The 23,471-nt window shown below is 38.6% G+C and overlaps 1 protein-coding gene across 3 annotated transcripts in view; it reads right to left on the bottom strand.

The window, feature by feature from the left end:
• The window catches only part of ARHGEF38 (Rho guanine nucleotide exchange factor 38), a 58,371-nt gene that overhangs the window by 7,398 nt on the left and 27,502 nt on the right, over nucleotides 1–23,471 (bottom strand). For all 3 annotated transcript variants that reach the window (XM_058193640.1, XM_058193638.1, XM_058193639.1), the window contains 6 exons: nucleotides 20,029–20,046; nucleotides 14,496–14,695; nucleotides 12,171–12,304; nucleotides 6,302–6,406; nucleotides 3,381–3,503; nucleotides 939–1,274 (listed from right to left, as the gene is read on the bottom strand). In XM_058193640.1, the coding sequence (XP_058049623.1) occupies nucleotides 939–1,274; nucleotides 3,381–3,503; nucleotides 6,302–6,406; nucleotides 12,171–12,304; nucleotides 14,496–14,695; nucleotides 20,029–20,046 (916 nt within the window). The remainder of the gene's footprint in view (nucleotides 1–938; nucleotides 1,275–3,380; nucleotides 3,504–6,301; nucleotides 6,407–12,170; nucleotides 12,305–14,495; nucleotides 14,696–20,028; nucleotides 20,047–23,471) is intronic.

Raw genomic sequence — 23,471 nt, 5'->3', positions numbered from 1 at the left:
GAGATTTAACCAGTGGAAATGAGAATTATGTGGCATCTCTAAGCTTTTCTGGGATGCCTTTGAAAGTGAAAAGTGCAGAGCCAGTCTAAAAATCCACTTCATTCCTATCAATATTTCATCTACCAGCAAGGTAGTACTAATTCTTCAAAAATGTCTCCAATATTTTTTAATTATTCAGTTGAATAAGGGTGAATTTACTTTAAAATTTTCTTGCAGAGACAAAGAAAACTTCAGTGAAATTTACATGGATGAGTTTGATTTTGTTGCATTTACTCAATGTCCTGTATTCTATTATCAATGTCCTGTATTTTTATTAATGCAAGAATCTTATCAGTACTGTAGTCAGCAGGCTCCCTGGCTTCCTACGCTTTAGTTTAAACCAAGGGTGGCAGCTTTAAGACTTGTGGACGTCAACTCCCAGAATTCCCGAGTCAGCCATGTTGAAGTGTGCAAGTCTTAACGTTGTTAAGATTGGACACATCCCAATATTAAACCTCATATATTTATGCTCAGTTTGGAAGTGTGCGTAGCCAGGGACACTTTGGAATGATGGAAAATATGTAATAGAAACCACAGCATCAATATTAATCTTTCTCCCAATTCATTTCCATACTACCTTTGAAAAAATCAGAGGTGAAACTTCCTGTGATGCCTTTGAAAATGGAAAATGCAGACCTAATCTAAAAACACTCCATCCCTCTCAACATTTCATCTACCAGCAATGTAACATCACTTCTTCAAAAAGGTCTCCAGTATCATTATTTTTTAATTATTCAATTGGATAAAGGTGAATTTGCTTTTAAATTTTCCTTCAGAGACAATCATTTCAGCTCAAAAATTGCTGGTTAAAATGTGAAAGGCATTTTGAATTGCAAACATAAGCAGCCCCCATTCAAAGAAGAAAGAATCACAAACTACTTTCATCAGGGTGTTGGTACCTCCGGTTTAATTGCTAGTAATTGGGATTCATTGGTTGAAAAGGATTGTGATGCTGATGACATCATGTCTTTCAGGAGAGTGATGAGACAACATAGGCAACTGGTTACAATTTTCTTTGCTGCTTCATTGAACCGCTGGAGCTCCTCCACTAGCTGTGCATTGAGGGCCTCATATTCTTTCCTGGCCAGGTCAGTATCATCCCCTGAAGCTTTTTGATACAAGCTACTATAATCCAGAAGTTTGTCATAACGCTTTTGGATGAGCTTCTGGGGGCCGAGGAAAAGAGAGTGCAGTGCAGTCAATGGAGTCAACACCAACTTCTCTACTTGATTCAGCTTCATGCATTGGAAGAAGGAAAGGCAAAAGATATATATCAGAGCGAAGAAATTCATTAAATAACATTAGCATAACTTTGACGTAAGGATTGCATCTCAGTCCTTATCGCCCATATTTCCAAGTATGTCAGCACACTCAAAACACCTCCTAGCTGAAGGCTACAGACATCAATATATTCCCAAAGAAGGCAGTTTATATCTTGCATATATTAGCCAAAGTAAATAAAATTGAACTTTGTATTTGTGGCATAAAGGTAAAGGTTCCCCTGCACATGTATGCTAGTCGTTTCCAGCTCTAGGGGGCGGTGCTCATCTCCGTTTCAAAGCCGAAGAGCCAGCGCTGTCAGAAGACGTCTCTGTGGTCATGTGGCCAGTATGACTCGACACCGAAGGTGCACAGAATGCTGTTACCTTCCCACCAAAATGGTCCCTATTTTTCTACTTGCATTGTTATGTGCTTTCGAACTGCTAGGTTGGCAGAAGCTGGGACAAGTAACAGGAGCTCACCCCATTACGCGTCACTAGGGATTTGAGCTGTTGAACTGCTAACCTTCTGCAGGATGTATGACCATTTTTCACACTTATGACCATTGCAGCATCCCCTTGGTCATGTGATCAAAATTCAGATGCTTGGCAACTGACTCATATTTATGACAGCTGGAGTTTCCCGGGGTCATGTGATCACCTTTTGCGAACTTCTGACAAGCAAGGGGCAAGCCAGATTCACTTAACAACCCTAACCCTAACTTAAAACTGCAATGATTCACTTAACAGCTGTGGCAAGAAAGGTCATAAAATAGGACAGAACTCACTTGACAAATGTCTCGCTTAGCAACATAAATTTTGGGCTCAATTGTGGTCCTAAGTCAAGGACTACCTGTATATCCTAACTGATTAGTACCACTTTTACCATTAGTGGGGAGAGATACATATGGCATAGGGACAATTAAGGTTTGTATTCAACTTTAATCTTGCCTATCTTGCTAAAAAGCATTATGTGAAAATCAGAACTGAACCCTGGATGGCAGCAGAGATCAATATCTGTGGGCAATATCATGAAAAGAAAGTCACATGAAGAATTATAACATGAAGTATGAGAGAATTAAGTGACAAAAAGGGAAGGAAGGAAGGAAGGAAGGAAGGAAGGAAGGAAGGAAGGAAGGAAGGAAGGAAGGAAGGAAGGAAGGAAATGTTCTATGTACCCAGGGAACTAAGAGAAAGGACAATGTATCTGAATGAAGATAATCTGTTCTCATACAGTTGGTGAAGACATCTCAGGATGTAAAATAGTAAAGCTATTTATATCCTATATTTACTAGTAATATATGCCTGTTATTATTATTATTATTATTTAAATTTAATCTTCCGGTTTGGAGAATCTTGTTAAATTCCTGGTTGTCTTGGGAGAATCAATTTAGATAATGAATAATAAGATGAAAACCTAATTCAGAAATACAGAATTTTCCATACCATAGATTTAAATTACAAACCTAGGGCTGAAGTTTCTGTTGAGGTGTAAAATTTACTGGGTGAGTCACATTTTCTATTTTAATTTACCTTGCAAAGTTTTCACAAGAATAAAGACGGGGATATACTAGATTTTCTTCCTTTTGAAAACCACAGGGTAGATGGTTGGCGTGGCTTTTATCCTCAAAAGAGCCATGTGTGGTGAGGCTATGCCCTGACTCACCAAGTCAGGTTTGTGGCTGAGCAAGTTTTTTTTTTTAAGTCTCCCTAATCTACAATCTTCATTTACCTTTTATTCATTCTCAATTCATACCTTTTGAATATTCTTCCAATATGGAAGGCTGGATTTTGTATATACTTACAGCAGGGCTGTCAAACTCGCGGCCCACAGACCAGATGTGTCACATGCTGGCCGTGCCCATGCCCAGTTTATCGAAGGGGGAAAAAGTTGTGATACATCACGTGACGAAGCTGTGACGATGCAAGTTTGACACCGCTGACTTAAAGTAAATTGGAATCTGTGGGTAGCTAGGCTAAAAAACAAACTACTTTCTATTAGATTTGTTGTGCAATATTACACACAGCAGATTTCATGAAATCTATTCCAGTCCTTTTAAAGCTATATATTCAAGAACTTACAAACAGTTTGCTGGGATGCCCAGCATTAATCAATGCGTCTGAAGATGTGTTAGCCCCATCTTCATTCTCATGTAGCAGATCTTGAAGATCAGTTATGCACTGTGCTCCGAGAAATACAGAGTCCTGAAAAAAATGAAATAGACAAAAGAATGTTACATATACGCACAAACCACCACCCTTTTCTTTCGTTGGGAGTGTTACTTGGATCCCTGACATTAACCTGAATGTCAGGCTTGGAAGCCATTTTTTTCATTGGGCCTTCAGGCCTGCCACATTTACTACTGTGGGAAACTGGGAGGGAGGATTGTATGGAGAATGGGCGATATATAGTCATAATAACATTCCTTTCTCAGAAAGTCAAGGACATCTTGCCCTGTACCTTGATGGACGGAACTGGGAGGCATCTCCAGTTGGGATGTTGCTTGGATTGGACCATGTGATGGACATGTGGGTGTTGGGCAGGGACTCGGACTTTCCTTTGGGTGGGGAAAACCTGGAAGCTTTCAGATTTGGGTTTTCCCAGATGTGCCAATATGACATCTCTAATAAAATGGAACTTTGAGGAACTTCAAGCCTCGGAGTTTTCTTTTGCTGGGGGTGTTACTTGGAACTCTGACATGTACACTTCTTCAATAACATTTGCAATAAGAAGTCAATACTTATTTATGAAACAATCTGCTTGCTACCATTTGCTGCAATATTTATAAAGCTGCTATGTAAATTTGTGCGGTAATAATCCAATTTGTCTTGTATTCGTGAAATAAATGAAATGCCTTTTTGGGTAGGTATACAAACACACGCAGTTAAACTCTTAATTTTTTTTGTTTTTCTGTGTGTGCCTACAAGTTATTGTTGACTCCTGGTGACCTGCTTGGACTCATCTCTATAGTTTCCTTGGCAAGACCTTAGAAGTGGTGCTGAGAGAGAACTACTGGGCCAAGGTCACCCAGTTGGCTTTGTTCCTAAGACAGGATTAGAACTCATAGTCTCAGTTTCTAGCCTGGTACTTTAACCACAACACCAAACTGGGTCTCTAAAGCCCTAACTACAGAAGCAAAAACAAAACAAAAATCCAGCACTTTGTCCCCTTTCGTTTTGTTTCATCGTGTGAAAATGCAAGGAAAAGAGAGTGGCAAAGATGATAATCAGACAGTGCATGTTAAAAGGCTGGTAAACCAGTCCTTTCAAAGACATTAAAGCCACAGAATTATTCAAATGAGTCCATTAGGTCAAAGTAAACACCCAGCCACCTATAGTCTCATTTCACAAGTGTGTTGGCCATCTAAATCATTTAAATAAATACAACAACAACAACAATAATAATAACAATAATAATTCGGAATAAAAATTCTAAACTAGATACAAAAGGCATCAAACCAGAAGATGGTAATAGTCTAGATCAGGGGTGTCAAATTCAAGGCCCATGGGCTGGATCTGGCCTGCGGTCTGTGGGGCCGCCCTGAAACAGTGAGGGACCGGCCTGTGATGTCTCTGCTAGCAAAAATGGAGCTCAGGAGGGAGGGTTTCAGGAGGCTGTCGCAGCCAAAAATGGAGCTTGTGTGGGCCACCCATGATTCCCCCGAGCTCCGTTTTCGCTGGCAGAGGGCTGCAGGAGGCTGTCGCAGCCAAAAATGGAGCTTGTGTGGGCCACCCATGATCCTCACAAACTCTGTTTTCACTGGCAGAGGGTTTCAGAAGCCCGTCGCAGCCAAAAATGGAGTTTGTGTGGGCTGCCCATGATCCTCCTGAGTTCCGTTTTCACTGGCAGAGGGTTGCAGGAGGCCGTCGCAGCTGAAAGTGGAACTCATGTGGGTTGCCACAGTCCTCCTAAGCTCTGTTTTTGTCGGCAGAGGGTTGTAGGAGGCTGTTGCAACAAAAAATAGAGCTCAGGAGCCCATTTTCGCTGGCAGAGTGCTTGGGCCACCATGGCCTCCCCCAGCATGAATTATGTCAAGCTGGCCCCACACCACCCTGGCCCCCCAAGGTCAAACATAACCCTGATGCGGCCCTCAATGAAACTGAGTTTGAGATCCCTGGTCTAGATGAAGATCAATAAATCTAGAAAACTTCTCACAGACACAGGTTAGGAATACAGGTAACCAAAGCAGGATAAAAAGAATGTTGTGAATAGATATTGCATCTATGTCAGCTTTTGATCCTGTTTTCCATATTTCTTTGCAGCTGGACTCCAGTGTGGTAACTCTGACTTCTGCAGAGGATTCTTCTCCAGAGCCTGCAAGAATGTGATTGGTCCATGAAAATGATCCCTTGGATGAGACCTGAAGCATAGATCTATAAAGAAATTGACTGGAGTTTTCAGATTTCAAATGGAAGATTTTTCAATAGTACAGTATCAGTATTTAAGAGCTCCTTGTAAATGAAAAAAAAAATCCCAACAGAAGAGGGCATTGTTTACTTGATCTACTAATTTAATTGTTGACATTTATTTTAAAAAATTGAATAACTTATGTATTACATAAATAAACTATGTAACACGTAATACATAAATCTGAAAACCTTATTGTATCCACCATTCAGCATTCTCATACAACCCAGGCCCAAAGATTTATGGTCTGACTTGCGTATTGAAGTAAGCCATGAGTTGCTTAACAAACCAGAATTGATTGCACAACAGATAGCCAAACTATTTTTTAATAATGACTTCCCATACTTTACAAACACAATATAATCTTAAAGTGTGCATTTGCCAGGAGACGCACTAAGTGAAGTTTAAATCTTCATGTAAAGGTTTGAGAATTCTGTTTCTGACATTTTTAATATGGATTAAGAGAAGAGCTTCAGTATTTTTCCCCATCTGTGAGATCAGTTCAAGATTTGAATCAGGTTTGACCCGTCAAATGTCAATTTGCAACTTGTGAACGATTAGCACCAAGGTTGCAATATTGTTACACAACACTTACTTCTAAATGCTGAAGAGACAATGGAATATTCTTCACACATAGTTTGACTGTCTTTTCTAAGCTTTTGAATAATTTCTCCTCTTTATTAAAAACTTCATCTTTCACCTAAAGCCACAAAAACATAATAGTTAGGATAAGAACGTAATTGCTAATAGTAATGCTAAAATGCCTTAGAGTTCCTTCCCATTGGTCTGTTGAAGCATCTTCACATAACAATAAATAACAGTTTTAAGGGAATATTAAAATACCTTTACTGCCATTCTGGTTACATTTCTTTAATTTCAGACCTGTGGGGTCCTTGTCGCTCTCTGAGATTGGTGGTTCTTGCAAACATTTTATTACCAACCTCGGTAACATCAGCAGTGCCCTGAGTATGTTATCTAGTTTGGTAATGAAATGTCTTCAAGAAAAAACCGAGCTCAGAGACTAACAAGGATCCCACAGTTCAACTCACTGCAACAAATATTCTCTTCCATCATTTTCAGTCCTCTTCATCATTATCCAAAAATGAATATTGACATGTTTCATAGACAAGCATTTTTAACTTCCCCTCACTGTTGGGGGCAATATGCTGACTCTGTAAACCACTTAGAGAGGGCTGTAAAGCAGGAGGAGAGCATATAAAGTCATAATTTCTGTAAAAAAGATACTTAACTTAAGAAGCTTGTGTCTGTGGGGTCTTTCTGTGAAATAGTAATTTTGTGCTTTCAGTGAGCAAAGATGAAATTGGTAATTGACTTTAGCCTTATCTTAGCCAAACTAGGTTATACATGCACTCACAACCTTTTGGAATGCTTGCGATTTGTACACTATAAAATGTATCTGTTAAAAGCTTTTATGAAAAGAAAACCAAATCCTACTAGGACTGATTTACTTTGCTAAACAGAAGAGGGTCAATAATTGATTAAGGAAGTTAGAAGCTGCTGCAAATGTCAGCAATGGAAAATGTGACCTGAAGCAATAACTTAGAACAGGTAGGTCAAATTTGTGTCATCGTGGTGTTGTCACATGACGTATCGCAACTTCCCCCCACTCGCTAAACCGGGCATGGCCAGCGCATGATGCATCCCGCCCACGGGCCATGAGTTTGAGAGCCCTGACTTAGAAGAAAGAAAAATGCTGTGTTTTTATGTTTTTATGTTTCATAAAAACATAACTCTATCCCAAAATGCTTCAGTGCTATTCGAGTTTGAAAAATGTTGATTAAAAAGAAACTTCGACACAGAGAATACCCGCTTCATCATAAGAGTGTTATCAGCCTGCATAGAATTATTTAAACCATATTATTCCATGCAGCTGATAAGAACTGGCACAGAATCAAGATCTACAAACTTTTATTGTCAGTTCAGATTTTTGAATTTCATTGCTAACAATTAGGGCAGGCTGTGTTAGAGAATCAGAATGGCTGCCGCATGCTAATAATGTCAATTTTGGCTGAGATGGAGAAGCAGTTAACTAAGCTTAAGGTATTTTCCTCTATTTTTAGGCATTGATCCAAATGTGAACTAGTAAAGCTTTGAAATTAATCGAGCTGCCAACTACAATAACCTCATCCGAAGCCCCATTTTGACTTTTGTACTGTGTGTTTGGAGTCCTGTCTAGAGCAGAAGGTTTCACGGGCTATATTGTTTAGTTCTGGCTTCCATTAAAAGATTTGTAGTAAGCCACAGAAAAATGCAACTGCTTTTTTGAAGTTAAGATACATTCTGAAGTTAACTCTCATCAATAAATAGCACATACCTTTTTAATTTCTTCTTTAAATTTTTGAATCTGAGCTGAAGAAATTTCAAAGTTTTTAATGACTTTTGGCACTATTTGCTTAAAAGCCATTTAAAATATATATATATATATATATATATATATATATATATATATATATATATATAGCTTGATAATGGACCAAGAAGAAGAAAAAAAAATTAAAAAAGAAAAATTCAAAAAACTTTTTTTCTAAATCACTATAATCCCAAAGAAGAAGAAAAAATATAAATCATAAGATTCTCGTTTCTTCCATTTAATCATTCCTATATATCTTCTATTTCGACACTAGCTGTTAGCTTTAACTTTCGTTTTCAATACACACATTCCACAAAACCGCCATTTGCTTTCTTCTCTCCTATCTTCGCAGCAAATATATCCTCAGGGGTTTGCAGTCTTCTTACAAAAAAGTGTTAAAACTCCAGTTTCTGCTCCGTCCACGTTACAGTCCATCATAAATCAACTCCTGCCGTGGAAATTGGACGCTTTGTTTGTCCGCCTTAAAGGCAGAAGCCTCGCCCAGCCAGGAGCTTATCAGGCTATGGAAGGAGAACTCCCCGTAAGCCTTAGAAGCTTATTAGGGTGTCTCAACTTCAAACCTGAATGCTCATCTTTCCTTCTTTGCCTGAAGGAGAGAATTCCAAGCTGTCGGACCCAGATTTACTATGTCCTGACAGCTCTACTGACTAGGGAGTTAGCAGCTAAATCATAGCTGCTCTCCACGAAGCAGAGCCATACCGGAAGAATTAAGAAATTCTTTACAGGAGTTTTTGGAGAGTCATTTTTTAGAAATAGATCAAAAATTTGATGAAATAGAGAAAGAGATGTTGGATTTTAAGGAAGTGGTGGAAGAGCAGAAGAGGGAAATGAAAATGGTAAAGGATGCAATTGCGCAAATATTGAGCTCTTGTATTCAGATGGAGGATAATCTTGCAGAAATTAATAAAGCTAATTTAGAGTTGCAAAGGAAAATAGAAGAAACTCAAAAAAATCAAAACAATTGGAACTTAGATAATAAGATGGAAGATATACAGGCAAAGGTAGATAGGGCAGATGAAGAAAGAGTAATATTACAATATAGATTAATGGAATATGCTATAAGGGTGAGGGGGTTGAAACAAAATAGGAAGGAAAATTTAAAGGAGATTTTTATGCAAGCCTTTGCTCAGATAAAGGGTGTGGAGCCGGAAGATTTTGAGACTAATATTGAAAGAATTTATCGTGTTAATTCTTGGTGGGCAAGACAAAATAGAGTACCGAGGGATGTGGTTATTTATTTTACAACTAAAAAGGTTAGGTATGAAATTTTGCAAGCCTTTTATAAAAATAAATTTCAAATATTGGGACAAGATATAAAAATGATGAAGGAAATTCCTCCTAAAATGTTAAGAAAGAAAAGAGAATTTGCTTTTTTAGTGGATGAATTTAAGAAACATCAGATTTTAGATGGGAAGTCCCAATGGGTTTGTCAGTGAATTTTAGAGGCAGAAAGTATTTTCTTAATTCAGTTATGAAAGCGAGACATTTTTATATTAATGTTTTAAAGAGTGGGAATCCTTTGTTGTTAGATGCTAAGTTAATTGGTTTGGAAATGATGGAAAATAGAATGGGAGAGGGGAGGAATGTTTAAGATATGAATATGATGATTATGGTTAATTTTGGAATTGATTTGTTTAGGATATAAATTATAGGATTTTGTTATTTGCTATTTGTATGGTATAAATTTATGGGATGATATTATTCAATTGTGAAGGATGGAAAGTGAAATTTATGAATTTAGATAATGTGGATGTAATGATTTTAACTGTTTACTGTTATATTGTGGATGTAGTTTAAATGATTATTTGTTTTAAATGATACGTTTATAGATAGTAAAAGTTCTGAAGTTAAGCTGGAAATACTATATTTGAGAGATTTTATTGAAATGATATTTGATTGATGGAGTAGTATTGGAAGATTGGATATTAAATCTTATGACAATTGAAGAAATATATAAGTGATGAAATTTGAATTTGAGAAGCTGGATTGTAAATTAAGAAATGGACTTATGAAATTTGAAGGAATATACAAGTGGTGAAAAAATTGAACTTTAGAAGATGGACTAATTTTAAAATGGACTGTAAGAAGAACGGACATTAAATGTTATGGCAATTGAAGAAATATATAAGTGATAAAAATTTGAGTTCGAGAAGATGGACTGTAATTTGAGAAATGGACTTATGAAATTTGAAGGAATATACAAGTGGAAAAAATTGAATTTGAGAAGATGGATTAATTTTAAAATGGACTGTAAGAAGTAATATGTGAAGTTGGTATTGCTTCTTTTCTTCTTTTCTTTTATTATTCTTTCCTATCTTTTATTTTTATTGTGAGGATCTAAAGTTTTAAATTTTTAAAGGTGGGAGGTTATGTATATTTTGTATACATTAGTTTGTGATTGTTGGTCATAATACCGGTATTTGCTCTGGGAAGTCAGGGGGAAGGGGAGGAGGGGGAAGGGGAAATGATACATGGATTGATTATTAATGTACAGTAATTTTTGAAGATATGAAATTAAAAATTTTTAAATGATATTGGGGATGCTCGACTGCCATTTCAGGAAGAAAAGGAGAGAGGAGTAGAAGGAGGGAAGAAAGTAGGTAGGAATGAGTAGAGAAGGAGGAGGGGAATAAGAAGGTTAGATAGGGTGGAAGAAGGGAGGAGTGGAGAAGGAGGAGAGGAAGTAGTAAAGTGAAGGAGATGAGGATGGATGGGAAAGTAGTAGAGGGTAGAGAGGGAGGTTGTGAAGAAAGGAAGTGGCAATCGGGCAGGCCTGAATCAGTAATAAATAAAAATTAATGATTAATGATGGATAATAGTTTGTACATAAATATGATGTTGGAAAATGGAAATAAAAATTATTTATAAATAAATAAATAAATAAATAAATAGCACATACTTAGGAAGTCAGTCACAGGCCCTAACATAATATATATTTCATGAGTAAGCTACTGGTTAGCACTTCTTTGCTAATCAGACTGGTTGGAATCAGAAAGCAAAGAACTAAACAAACAACCTGATCACAATCCCTAATTTGTATAAAGCAACTGCAGAATTGTGACTCTGGCATATAAAAACATTCTCTTTAAAGTAAATTATGTGCTCCAGATTTCTTAACACCTTGAGAAATGCATGGGCAATTGATAAAACCTGTTTTGGAATGGGCAAATAGGAAGGACATAATAGGAGGAAAAGGAAGGATACCCAACGAATGAAAATACTTAGCACTCTGACCAATAAACCATCTCTTAAAATCCTTGTAAAGCAATGGCTGGATATACATGTTGCACTAAGCCAGGGGTGTCAAACTCAAGACTCATGGGCCCGATCTGATCCACGGGGCCAGCCTAGAAATAGCAAAGGACCAGCCCGCGGTGTCTGTGGCAGCCAAAATGTTTTGGCAGCAAAGTGCTGCAGAGGCCGTCCAGGCCAAAAATGGGGCATGGGGCCCCCCCTTGCCCCATTTTGACTGGCAAGGTGCTGCAGGAGGTGTCCATCCCATCTCTCCCTCCCAGCCAGCCTGTGGGGAATTACAGTGCTGATCTGGCCCTCATAGAAATCCACCCCTGCACTAAGCCATAACAATGTTGACTTAGTTGTGGCTTAGTTGTGGCTTAGTTGTTGCATGAAATCGGCCACTGTGGATTGCAAATTATTGATGTGAGTAAATCCAGCAAAGGTTTGAGTACTCAAGAAATCATGTCTAAACAAACCAGTACAGTTCAGTACAGGGGTCAGCAACATGCGGCTCTGGTGCGGCTCCCTGTCACTCAAAATATTTATCACAACCACCAATGTGCAACACCCACCGGCACTCAATTTATTGAGCTTTTCAACCCCTGGTAGGCCAACCATGGATAAATCCTAGAAAAGAAAATTTTCGGAAGAAAACAGAACATTTAATTCAACTACATATGCTAGTTTTGGGGCCGCTCAAGAAATAATCAGGCACAGGAAGTTTTGTGGCACCCAGTGTTTTCTTTTCTGTGGGAAACTGGTCCAAATGGCTCTTGAGTGTTTAAGGTTGCAGACCCCTGGTTTAGTATGATGTGCAAACACAATGAGTGATTACCTGAGGCTCTCCTCCTGTCAGAATCTTCAGGTGACCAGTCACTCTCTTGGACTTTTTACTAATTGAGTGAATATTTAACTTTGAAAATTTATCCTTCAAAGATTCATCTTCATCATTCTTCTTATACTTAAGCACTGTAATCAGACAAATCACATTAAAAATAACAATGTGCACTGATAAGGCAGCAATGAAGTTCTATATGCTTTTTTTTTAATGCTATCACCGATTAGAGAAATAAAGAAACAGAGGCTACAATTTGTTCTACTGATGGAAAGAAGAGTCCTGATGGCTACATAAACTTTCTAAAAGTTTAATTTCACTAATTGTTACTGTCATTTTCAATAGCCGCCTTTATTCTATTTATTGCAAAATGCATAGATGCTTGAATTCTATAGCAATTTTCATGTGTTTGCAAAGCAGAATTCTTAGTGAATCTATCAGGGAGAAGCTCAGATACAATAAGAAAAAAATGCTTAATTTTATTTATATGCCTTAAGCAAATGCAAGCATCTAATACTTGAGCTGTAGCAATATTTTCAGTCTTCTCATGCAGTAAGATAAATAAGATGGGAACAAAATGTGCTTTTTAGTTCTGGGATTTAATGATTTTTTTTTTGGCCTATGAATAAGCATATATTGCTCTTTATGAAGAACAACAGCCCAAGGGAATTCCCATATAAAGAGACGAGATACCCATGAACTCTAAATGCAAGGAATGTCTATCACTTTGAAGCTAGCAATTGTTGAAAACTGAATTGTGAACCGGATGAATATTGCTTTGATCCTACAAAGAACATGCTATAATATGTTTAAGGATTCAGTCAAATATCACCGCCATAGCCTATATTTCAACATCACAATAAACTATTTTCTCATAATATGAATAGGCTTAGCTTTTTTTCAGGGTTATGGGCCCCTTAGCCCCTGGGAAGTGTTTTTATTGGACACCCAGATCTGAGTTGTGAAATTTCAAACAATGTGTTGTTGCGTAGAAAAAGAGAGTTAGAGATAACACTAACAATTTGCTGCCATCTAATATGCAGTTGTTTAGATTTTTGCAGCCCTACTTTGTGATCAGATAAAGTTTTGTGTATGGCGTCCAAATGCAGAACATACCTATCCAAAAATAAGCCAAATTCAAAGTGTAGATTATTGTCATATTGAGTGCTGAATTTACAAATCATATTAATACAAAATGGGATTAATTTGAATTTAACTTACCATACCATGTGACATATGACTGGACACTATGTGTGAAACCAGCCAAATATAGTTTGTTCTATAGTTAAGCAGATTAGGGCTGTTGTATAGGTGTCCTCGATTTAGGACCACAGTTCAGAGCAAAATTATGGTCATATCTCATTGCGGTCATTAAATGAGATGCCCACCAAATTCCAGCAATCCCTGCTGCTATCTTGGAGCATGTGGTGCCCCAGGTAGTGGGGGAGGCCCTGGATTGCTGAAGGGTCATAAGTCGAGGAGTATCTGTATAACATTTGGAAAGGTATTTGAATCCTGGTCTTACATCTTGCTACATTTTTGGGCTTAATAAGTGGATGTTGATGTTTTCACATTTCTTTCAGGAATGCTTTGTACAACCCAAATGAATTTTAAAACTTAATGCTAAGCGTAATTATTGTAGCTTGAATTTGACGTAAGTTCCTATCTGAATGCCTTTATTACAACAATCTTTCCTTCTGTAGTATGTATGACCTCTGCAAATGTGTTTGGCAAACTTTCACTACGCAGAACTATCATTCTGAAATCAGACAGATATTAAAGTGACAGAATCACTTTCCTAAAATGAAAGTTCCATAAAATAAGAATCCCACAGGTACAGGTCCACTGTCTTCCATTGCTCATATTCGTTATAAATCAATCCATGGCTTAATTTGTAAATAAATAATTTGGTCATCTCTTTAGATCAATCCAGATTAATGTGGGATGAACAAATCCTCTCAAGAAAGGCATTTTAGTCGTATATCTAAGCTTTAGCCACACAAAAATTCCTAGTAGATTCAGACAAAGATTTGTTTGGTCTAATACTCTGTTTTCATAGCGACCAGCCAAATATATTGGAAGCTTACAAGAATGGAAACAAGGAGAATGATGCTCTTTCACAGTCATTCCTCAGGTACTTATATTTAAGGCAAAACTGCTTGCTGCTGCTTGCCATGTATACAAGCTTCAAATTTCATTCCATACAGGGAAAAAATCAATATGGTGCAGCATCTTATTATTTTCTATAATGGTCATTTCATTGTTCTGAAAAGGTCATACAAGCAGGTCCCTTACGGATATCCCATATTGTTGACTTTCTCTTACCTATATCCTTTCTCCTTTTAAGTTCATTTATATTCATATTCATATCTTTCATAGCAAACAAGGCATCCTGCAACGCTTTGTAGTCGGGGTGAGACCTAGGAGTGGCATTCAAGAGCTCACACAATAACAAAGGATACTTCATTACACGTTGTATTGGTTTGATCATCAGAGATCCCATATCTAGTAGATTTGGTTTTCCCCTGAAATTTAAATTATGCCATGTTAAGTACAAAGGAGAGTTCTTACAAAATAGGAAAGAAGGAGATTGTATTTCCTTGTAATAATTAGCTTTCACAACAACCCCACCCAGCAATTCTTACTGTAACAAGCTTAGGAGTAGCGGGGAAATGTTAGCATGAATATTTGATTATTACAATTGTAGATACGCCTAGTTCTGCAAATGCATTAGCATCTTTGTTGTTTAGTGTGCCAAATAGTCAACACCTTCCATGGTTTTATGAATGAATCTCGGAGGGCACAAAAGTCTAATTCCCTTCTGTTATCATTCTGACTCATCTACATTTCAGTGATTCATAGCACACCAAACCACAAACAGAGAACTGTAGTTTAGCTCAGCATGATGTACAAAGCAAGCTTTCTGGCTAAAGGTAAAGATAAAGGTTTCTCTTTTCCAGTCATGTCTGACTCTAGTACTCATCTCTGTTTCTTAGTGAAGGATCCAGCGTTGTCCAACAAAACTTTGGTGGTTATACATGCTGAGGCTCATGGAACACTGTTATCTTCTCACTGAAGCGGTACCTATTTATCTACTTGCATTTGCATGCTTTCGAACTACTAGGTGGGCAGGAGCTTGGGAAATAACAGGAGCTCACCCCATCATGCGGTGCTGGGGTCTCAAGCTGAGGCAGTCAGCTTTCCAACTAACAAGCTCAGCATCTTTAACAACTGAGCCATCACACCCCCTAGCTTTCTGTCTACATAGTTTATCACAAAATGCAATGTTTGCTTAATTCAGAGAATGATAGTTAAGTTAGCTGTGGCTAAGCAGATTGCTTAAATGCAGTCTCAAATGGCAAGAGAAATTTGTCTATTTATACAAACATTACTTTTCTGAACAGTTTAAGTGCCACGCAAAAGGCTATTCCTGAGCTAATTTCGAACCTAGACTTAATAGCATTTGTGGTGATTATGCAGAGTTTAGGGAATGCTCCCATTACAGCAAGCAGAGACTGCCTTTTGCCAAACAGGGCATTTTACCATTTATTGTATATCAGACTGGAAATAAAACTTCACTTGCAATTAATCTAATATAACTAGTACAATCAGATTTTGACCTTCTTTCTACTGGAAAAGCAGATTAGTTTAGCAGCTGCAAATGTGTTTCTTCTATGACTTGGGAAGCCTTGCTTGTTTCTTTCTATAAATCAGACTGTCATTATGGTACAAGAAATGGACAGGCTACTACATCTTTTGCAATCTGAGTTTTTTTCCTGGGAGTTTCCTCCTGGGAGCCAGCAGCCCAAATATAGTTTGGATTGGATTGGATTGGATTATATTAGATTAAATTAATAAACCGTTGATGAACTTGTTGTCCTTCCCTGTTGACTCACTGGCACATACAGTATAGCATATTTTCTTTGCTTTTTAAAGTTGGAATTGCTACTATTTTTCCCAGGTATACATCTTATCTTGGCAGGGTCATTTCCTAAATAACATGGCTGCAAACCGTACTAGGAAACAACAAAATTTCAGATATTCGTGGCAAGCCACTTTTATATTATCTCCAGGAAAACTACATGAACTGCAGTACATGTCTATGAAGTCATCAGGATTCAAGCTCAACGTAAAGAAGGCTTTATTTAAAAGCAAAACAAAATAAAAGGATCAATGCTGCAGAATGCGGAAATTAATTTCTGCCAGGAATTCCGTTGTCTGAGCAGAGTTATTCAAGCCATATCTGACAGCTTGGGGGAGCTCCTACTTCATAGTACAGATAACTCTGTTTCTCTGTTTAAACTAAAATGCAAAAGCTTCACCCAGAAGGGTTCTCATTTCTTTGCCGCTATATATGTGTGTGCATGCCTAAATGACTCTCAAAATTATTCATAGGATGTCATAGAGCTATTATTCTGCTAATCACCAACATACTGTCTTTGCTAGGAGTTAAGGGCTCTGGGTAAAGCTTAAAGAAAAGGGTTATTGTGGAGCTGGAGCATCTAGTAGACAGATGTGCAGAAATCCACATGCCAAAACGCTCATTAGGATTCCCCAAAAGAACAAGCCTGTTTTTGTGTCTGGATGCTTGGGAGGTTACATGAATCCCCTGTATCTAGTCCAAACAGCACCATCCATAAATTTTATTTTGAAAGGCTAATGAATTATTGACCAATTTATAATCAGTGCAATTCACAGCGTTTGGCCTATACTTTAACAATGATAAGGGCACATTAATTTTCAGAAATTCAGCATGAGTAATTTAATGCACATCTGCTATTGGTATGCCTAGGTATGATCTCCTTTTGTCATTTGATATTATTTGTATAAGCACAACCTTAACTACATTTGATTGAGACAAGAGCTTTATTATGCCAACTCAGGATCATACAACCATGCAAGGAAGGGTAGGTCAACTGTTGAAACTGTGTCTGTGTTTTGTTATAAGACAAGTATATATATACATATACATATACATATGTGCGTGTGTGTGTGTATGTAAACTGAAAAGTGTTTCCTGGTTTTTTCTTTAATTATATGGATGCCATATTTAGAGTTCAAAACTACGGTATACACACCCAATCATTCAACAATCAACAAAAAACTGGGCTTACCAAAGCTGTTAAGCCAGAATATGCTTTATTTATTTATTTGGCTTTCATATGTTGTGTGAAGCCAACAAAGTGCACTTTATTAAATAAATCTTGTTGAATCCAGCACTGTATGTGGAGACCATGAGCAGAAGGCAACAAAGTGACTGAGAAAAAAGAGGAAGTCACTGGAAACTTATCTTATCCTGCCTATCGTTGGCATCACCACTCCTATCATCATTAGTCCCCATTGTTTTTATAGCAGTCAGACTAGACTTAAGAACAGAATGAGGATATGGACGGGAAGTCTTCACTACCCATTCCTTAAAGACCTGAAGGTCTTTATCCTCAGCTACTGATACCATTACAGGAAGATTCCATGTAGAGCTTCATGGATAGCATGGCCTCATGGATGTTTAATGCTATAAAGGAGGCATGAGGGGGTATGAAGGTGTGAGAAGGTAGGTGTCATGGCCCCATCAGAGCTTGGGTCTGAGGAGGACGAGATGGAACTAGGGGTGATGGAGGAACGACTGGAGGAGCAGGACAAAGCAGTCCCAGACCTCTTGGGCCTGGGAAGAGTCGCCAGTGAAGGAGAGAGAGCACAGGATGACCAAGGGGAGAAAGAGGACAGGAAGCAGAGCAGAGGAGTGACAGAGCTCCGGCAGCGAGCAATTACCTCTTCCCGCCCCCCCCCGCCCCCCCCGATCCCCGAGCACAGAGACTAGAGAGGACCCGAGGACTCGGGAAGAGGGTGCCCTCCCCTCTGGGGAATGAGATTTAAAGAGACACTGTTGGAAGGGGCACCTGTTAGGAACAACTGTTGTCTTTTTCTAGTCTCACGTGCTGTTACTGACTTCTGACTTGTCCTGTTTGCCTTGCCCTGATTGCCTGGCCAGACTATGTGCAAGTTCACAGTGACCCAGTCCTGCTCCAGGTTGTGTTGCAGTCCCAGTGAACTCTTCCTGTGACGAGGACTCCTTGGAATCAAATTCCTTGAACTGTGGCTACTCTCAGAACTGTGCTGTTCCTCTGGACTAATAGCAGCCAGGAAGTATTAGAGCTGCATGTTTAGAGTTTTGTTCCTGGACTTGCAGTGAACAGTGGGACTTTTGGGGCAAAGTTGGAGTAATAAAAGGGGAGTTAAGCCTTCATTCCAGCTGTGTTGCTTCCGTGCCCAGCCCTGGGTCACAACAGTAGGTCTTTCGTCTTTCCAGAGGATGAGAGTGAGCTAGTTGACTTTATCCAAGCCTTTCATATATTGTATGAATGTTGGATTGAGATTTTAAAAAAACTGCCTGATTATGTTCTATCAAGTCATTTTTTTATTCTTAGTCCTTAAAGGACTACTGTACGTGATACTCCTCACCGTATAGATGTGTTTTCTGAATGAACTGCCCCTAACCTGCTCTGTTTAATGTTTCTTTTAGTTTAATGAAAACAAGTATTAGGGATGACATGATAGCAATGTTCCAGTATCTGTCGCAAAGAAAAGGGGGCCAACCTAGTTTCCAAAGCACCTGAAGGCAGAACAAGAATCAATGGATGGGAACTAATCAAGGAGAGACCCAACCTAGAAAATAAGGAGATTTCCTGACAGTTAGAATTAATCAGTGGAATGGCTTCCCTTCAGAAATTGCTTCAGTGCTCCATCATTGGAGGTTTTTAAGAAGAGATTGGACAAACATTTATCTGAAAGGGTATAGGGCTGTGATGGCAAACCTATGGCATGCGTGCCAGAGGTGGCACGCAGTGCCCTCTCTGATGGCATGCGAGCCATCGCCGCAGTTCAGCTCCACTGCACATGCGTGCGTGCCTCCCACTGGCCAGCTGGTCTTTGGGTCTCTGCCACACATGCATGGGGGTGGGTGGAGCGCATGCAGGGGTGGCACGGGGGGATGGCGCATTCATTGCATTTTGGGGGTTCGGGCATGCTTTGGGCACCCAGTTCTGAAAAGGTTAGCCATCACTGGTATAGAGTCTCCTGCTCGAGCAAAGGGTTGGACTAGGTCCCTTTCAACTGTTATGCCACTGTAAGTCCATTCACTTTGCTGCTGGCCATCCTCTTCTTTTCTTTCCTTCTGCCTTTACCACTATTACAGCCTTTTCCAAAGAGCTACATAATGTGGTCAAAGTAGGATAATTTGTGCCTGTAACAAGATCTCTGGACTGATCTGTCTGACAATCCCTTTGTTTGTTTTCTTGGCTGTCCATGGTTTTCTCAATAATCTTATTGATTTCCCAAAAAAAAATATGGAATACAATAACTTATTCACTGATTTATGCACATAATAAGATATAATAAGGATCTTACAGATAGTCCTCGACTTACAACCCCAATTGAGCCAAAAATTTCTGTTGTTAAGTTTGACATGTGTTAAATGAGTTTTGTCCCATTTTACGACCTTCGTACAATTGTTAAGTGAATCACTGTAGTGGATAAGTTATTAAGTGAATCTGGCTTCCTCACTGACTTTTCATGTCAGAAGGTCGTAAAAGGGGTTCACATGACTCCGGGGCACTGAAACAGTCATAAGTATGAACCAGTTGCCAAGCATCTGAATTTTGAGCACATGATCATGGGGATGCTGCAGCGGTCATAAGTGTGAAAAATTGTCGTAAGTCACTTTTTTCAGTGCCATTGTAACTTTGAATGGTCATTTAATAAACTGTTGTAAGTTGAGGACTGTTGTAAGTAAATTGGGTTCACAATTAGCCATCCCAAATGCAGGACGGATGTAATACATCTAAATAAATGTATAACTTACCCTTCTTCATAGATCTTTCTGCAAAAAGAAAAAGAAATATGGAATCATTAGCAGTCTCTTAATTAAAGCAATAGCAATAGCACTTAGACTTATATATTGCTTCACAGCGCTTTACAACCCTCTCTAAACGGTTTATAGAGTCAACATATTGCCCCCAACAATCATTTTACTGACCTCGGAAGGATGGAAGGCTGAGTTAAGAATATGGTGACATTCAAACTGCTGACAATCAGCAAAATTAGCAGACTTAGAGAATATTAGTAAGCTGATCCTAGTTCAGGTATCTCTGATTTTTTTTTTTGAGCTAGTGGGCATTAAGTATTTTGAGAACTGTCCCAGGCATCTAATGAAATGGCTATCACAAAGAATCTAACCAGTTACAACATACCAATTCTCCAGAACTGTTGAAATTATTTTTACATGACACACAAGTGCATTTTTAAGTCTCTCAGATGCATTCTATCACCTCAGCTTACCTTTGTAATTTTTTCTTGGCAGGTAAACACACATCCTAACAAAACAGAGGCTGGAGCCACCCACCACTTTTATTATTAAGATGAATAAAATAATGTATAAAAGAATAACAATAAAAGAATAAAGTATTTATTGTTAAAAATAAAACCTAAAAGACCCACGAGGAATCCAGAAGCTATATTGTAGACCCTAAGTGCTTAAACCAAACTATATCTTGATTTAGTATTACTATAATAAGGCAGTAACTTTTTCAATATTTCATATCCCTTCTGGCGCAATGGGACTTTTGGATCTTCACTTCAATTTTAGATTCATCACAGTTTGATATTATATTGTCATGTTGTGGGAATAAAATAAAGGGGAAGTTCTATTTGTGTGGCCCCAAGAAAAGATGAGGCACTTAACAAATAAATAAATAAATATTGATGAATAAATGATGAAAATCATCTTGAATGTATTTGGGTCAATATAAAAGGGGTGAAAAACGATATTGCCATAGGTCTATACTATAGGCCACCCAACCAAACAGAGGAAGTAGATGAACTTTTTGCTAGTCAGCTAACTAAGGTATGTAGGAAGCACATCACAGTAGTAATGGGGGATTTTAACTACCCTGACATCAACTGGGAAACAAACTCTGCACCAAGTGGAAAATCCAACAGGTTCCTAACAAACCTAGCAGACAACTTTGTTTCCCAAAAAATAGAGAAGGCGACAAGGGGATCAGCCATATTGGACTTAATTCTCACTAACAGAGATGAAATGATAGAAGGTGTTGAAGCTACAGGAACCTTGGGGGCAAGTGACCACGCAATATTGGAATTCAACATTAAGCAAATACAAGTAGTAGAACAAAGTCAAACTAGAGTCTTGGACTTTAAGAGAGCTAATTTCAATAAACTTAGAGAGATCTTGAGAAGGATTCAATGGATGAGAATCCTCAGGGGGAAAACAACTCAAGAAGCTTGGGAAATTTTGAAAAGTGAGATTATAAAAGCACAGTCTAACACAATACCAATGAAGAAGAAAAATAGTAGATCACAAAAGAAACCAGCATGGATGCATAAAGAACTATCTGACAAATTGAAAGACAAAAGGACAAATATAAAAAGTGGAAAGAGGGCAAATAACTAAGGCAGAATATCAGCAAATAGCCGAGCCTGTAAAGATGAAGTGAGGAAAGCTAAGGCTCACAATGAACAAAGGCTAGCGACAAAAGTAAAAATAATAAAAAGCTTCTTCCAACATGTTAAAAACAAGAAAAAGTCAAGGAAACAATTGGCCCATTGCTGGGAGAAAGTGGCAAGAAGATGACAAGCAACAGGAGAAAGCAGATCTACTTAACTCATATTTTGCATCTGTCTTTACACAAAAGGAAAAAACAATCCAACCTATCAAAAACAGCACTACAAAAAAACAGATTAGAAACACAAGTTAAAATAGGGAAGAAAATGGTAAGTGAACACCTGTCTACCCTAGACGAGTTCAAATCACCAGGACCGGATGGATTACACCCCAAGGTTCTGAAGGAACTGGCAGACGTGATCTCAGAACCACTGAACTATATCTTTCAAAGATCCTGGAGCACAGGGGAGCTGCCAGAGGACTGGAAAAGAGCTGATGTAGTTCCCATCTTCAAAAAAGGGAAAAAAACAGATCCAGGAAACTACAGACCTATCAGTCTGACCTCAATACCGGGGAAGATTCTGGAAAAGATAATCAAGCAACGAATCACCGAACACCTAGAAGCAAACAAAGTAATAACCAAAAGCCAACATGGGTTTGTCAAAAACAGATCATGCCAGACTAATCTTATCGCATTCTTTGACAAAATGACAAAATTAGTAGACCAGAGGAATGCTGTTGATATAATTTACTTGGACTTCAGTAAAGCATTTGATAAAGTAGACCATAACCTACTACTAGATAAAGTAGAAAAATGTGGGTTAGACAGCACCACCACCAGATGGATTCGTAACTGGCTGACCAACCGCACTCAACGTGTAGTCCTCAACGGAACTACATCCACATGGAGGAAGTATGCAGTGGAGTACCCCAAGGCTCTGTTTTAGGCCCAGTACTCTTCAACATCTTCATCAATGACTTGGACGAGGGATAGATGGGGAACTCATCAAATTTGCAGATGACACCAAGCTGGCAGGAATAGCCAACACTCCAGAAGATAGGCTCAAGTTACAGAAAGATCTTGACAGACTTGAACATTGGGCGCTATCTAACAAAATGAAATTCAACAGTGAAAAAAGTAAGGTTCTACATTTAGGCCAAAAAAACAAAATGCACCAGTACCGTATATGTGGTACCTTGCTCAATAGTAGTACCTGTGAGAGGGATCTTGGAGTCCTAGTGGATAACCATCTAGATATGAGCCAGCAGTGTGCAGCAGCTGTTAAAAAAGCCAACACAGTTCTGGGCTGCATAAACAGAGGGATAGAATCAAGATCACGTGAAGTGCTAGTACCACTTTATAATGCCTTGGTAAGGCCACACTTGGAATATTGCATCCAGTTTTGGTCGCCACGATGTAAAAAAGATGTTGAGACTCTAGAAAGAGTGCAGAGAAGAGCAACAAAGATGATTAGGGGACTGGAGGATAAAACATATGAAGAACGGTTGCAGGAACTGGGTATGTCTAGTTTAACAAAAAGAAGGACCAGGGGAGACATGATAGCAGTGTTCCAATATCTCAGGGGCTGCCACAGAGAAGTGGGAGTTGGGCTGTTCTCCAGAGGGTAGAACAAGAAGCAATGGGTGGAAACTGATCAAGGAAAGAAGCAACTTAGAACTAAGGAGAAATTTCCTGACAGTTAGAACAATTAATAAGTGGAACGACTTGCCTTCAGAAGTTGTGAATGCTCCAACACTGGAAATTTTTAAGAAAATGTTGGATAACCATCTGACTGAGATGGTGTAGGGTTTCCTGCCTGGGCAGGGGGTTGGACTAGAAGGCC

Source organism: Ahaetulla prasina, chromosome 8, assembly GCF_028640845.1.
Source record: "Ahaetulla prasina isolate Xishuangbanna chromosome 8, ASM2864084v1, whole genome shotgun sequence".
Classification (NCBI taxonomy): Eukaryota; Metazoa; Chordata; class Lepidosauria; order Squamata; family Colubridae; genus Ahaetulla; species Ahaetulla prasina.
Note: the sequence above shows the minus strand (reverse complement) of the source record. Positions and strands in the feature narration are given on the sequence as shown.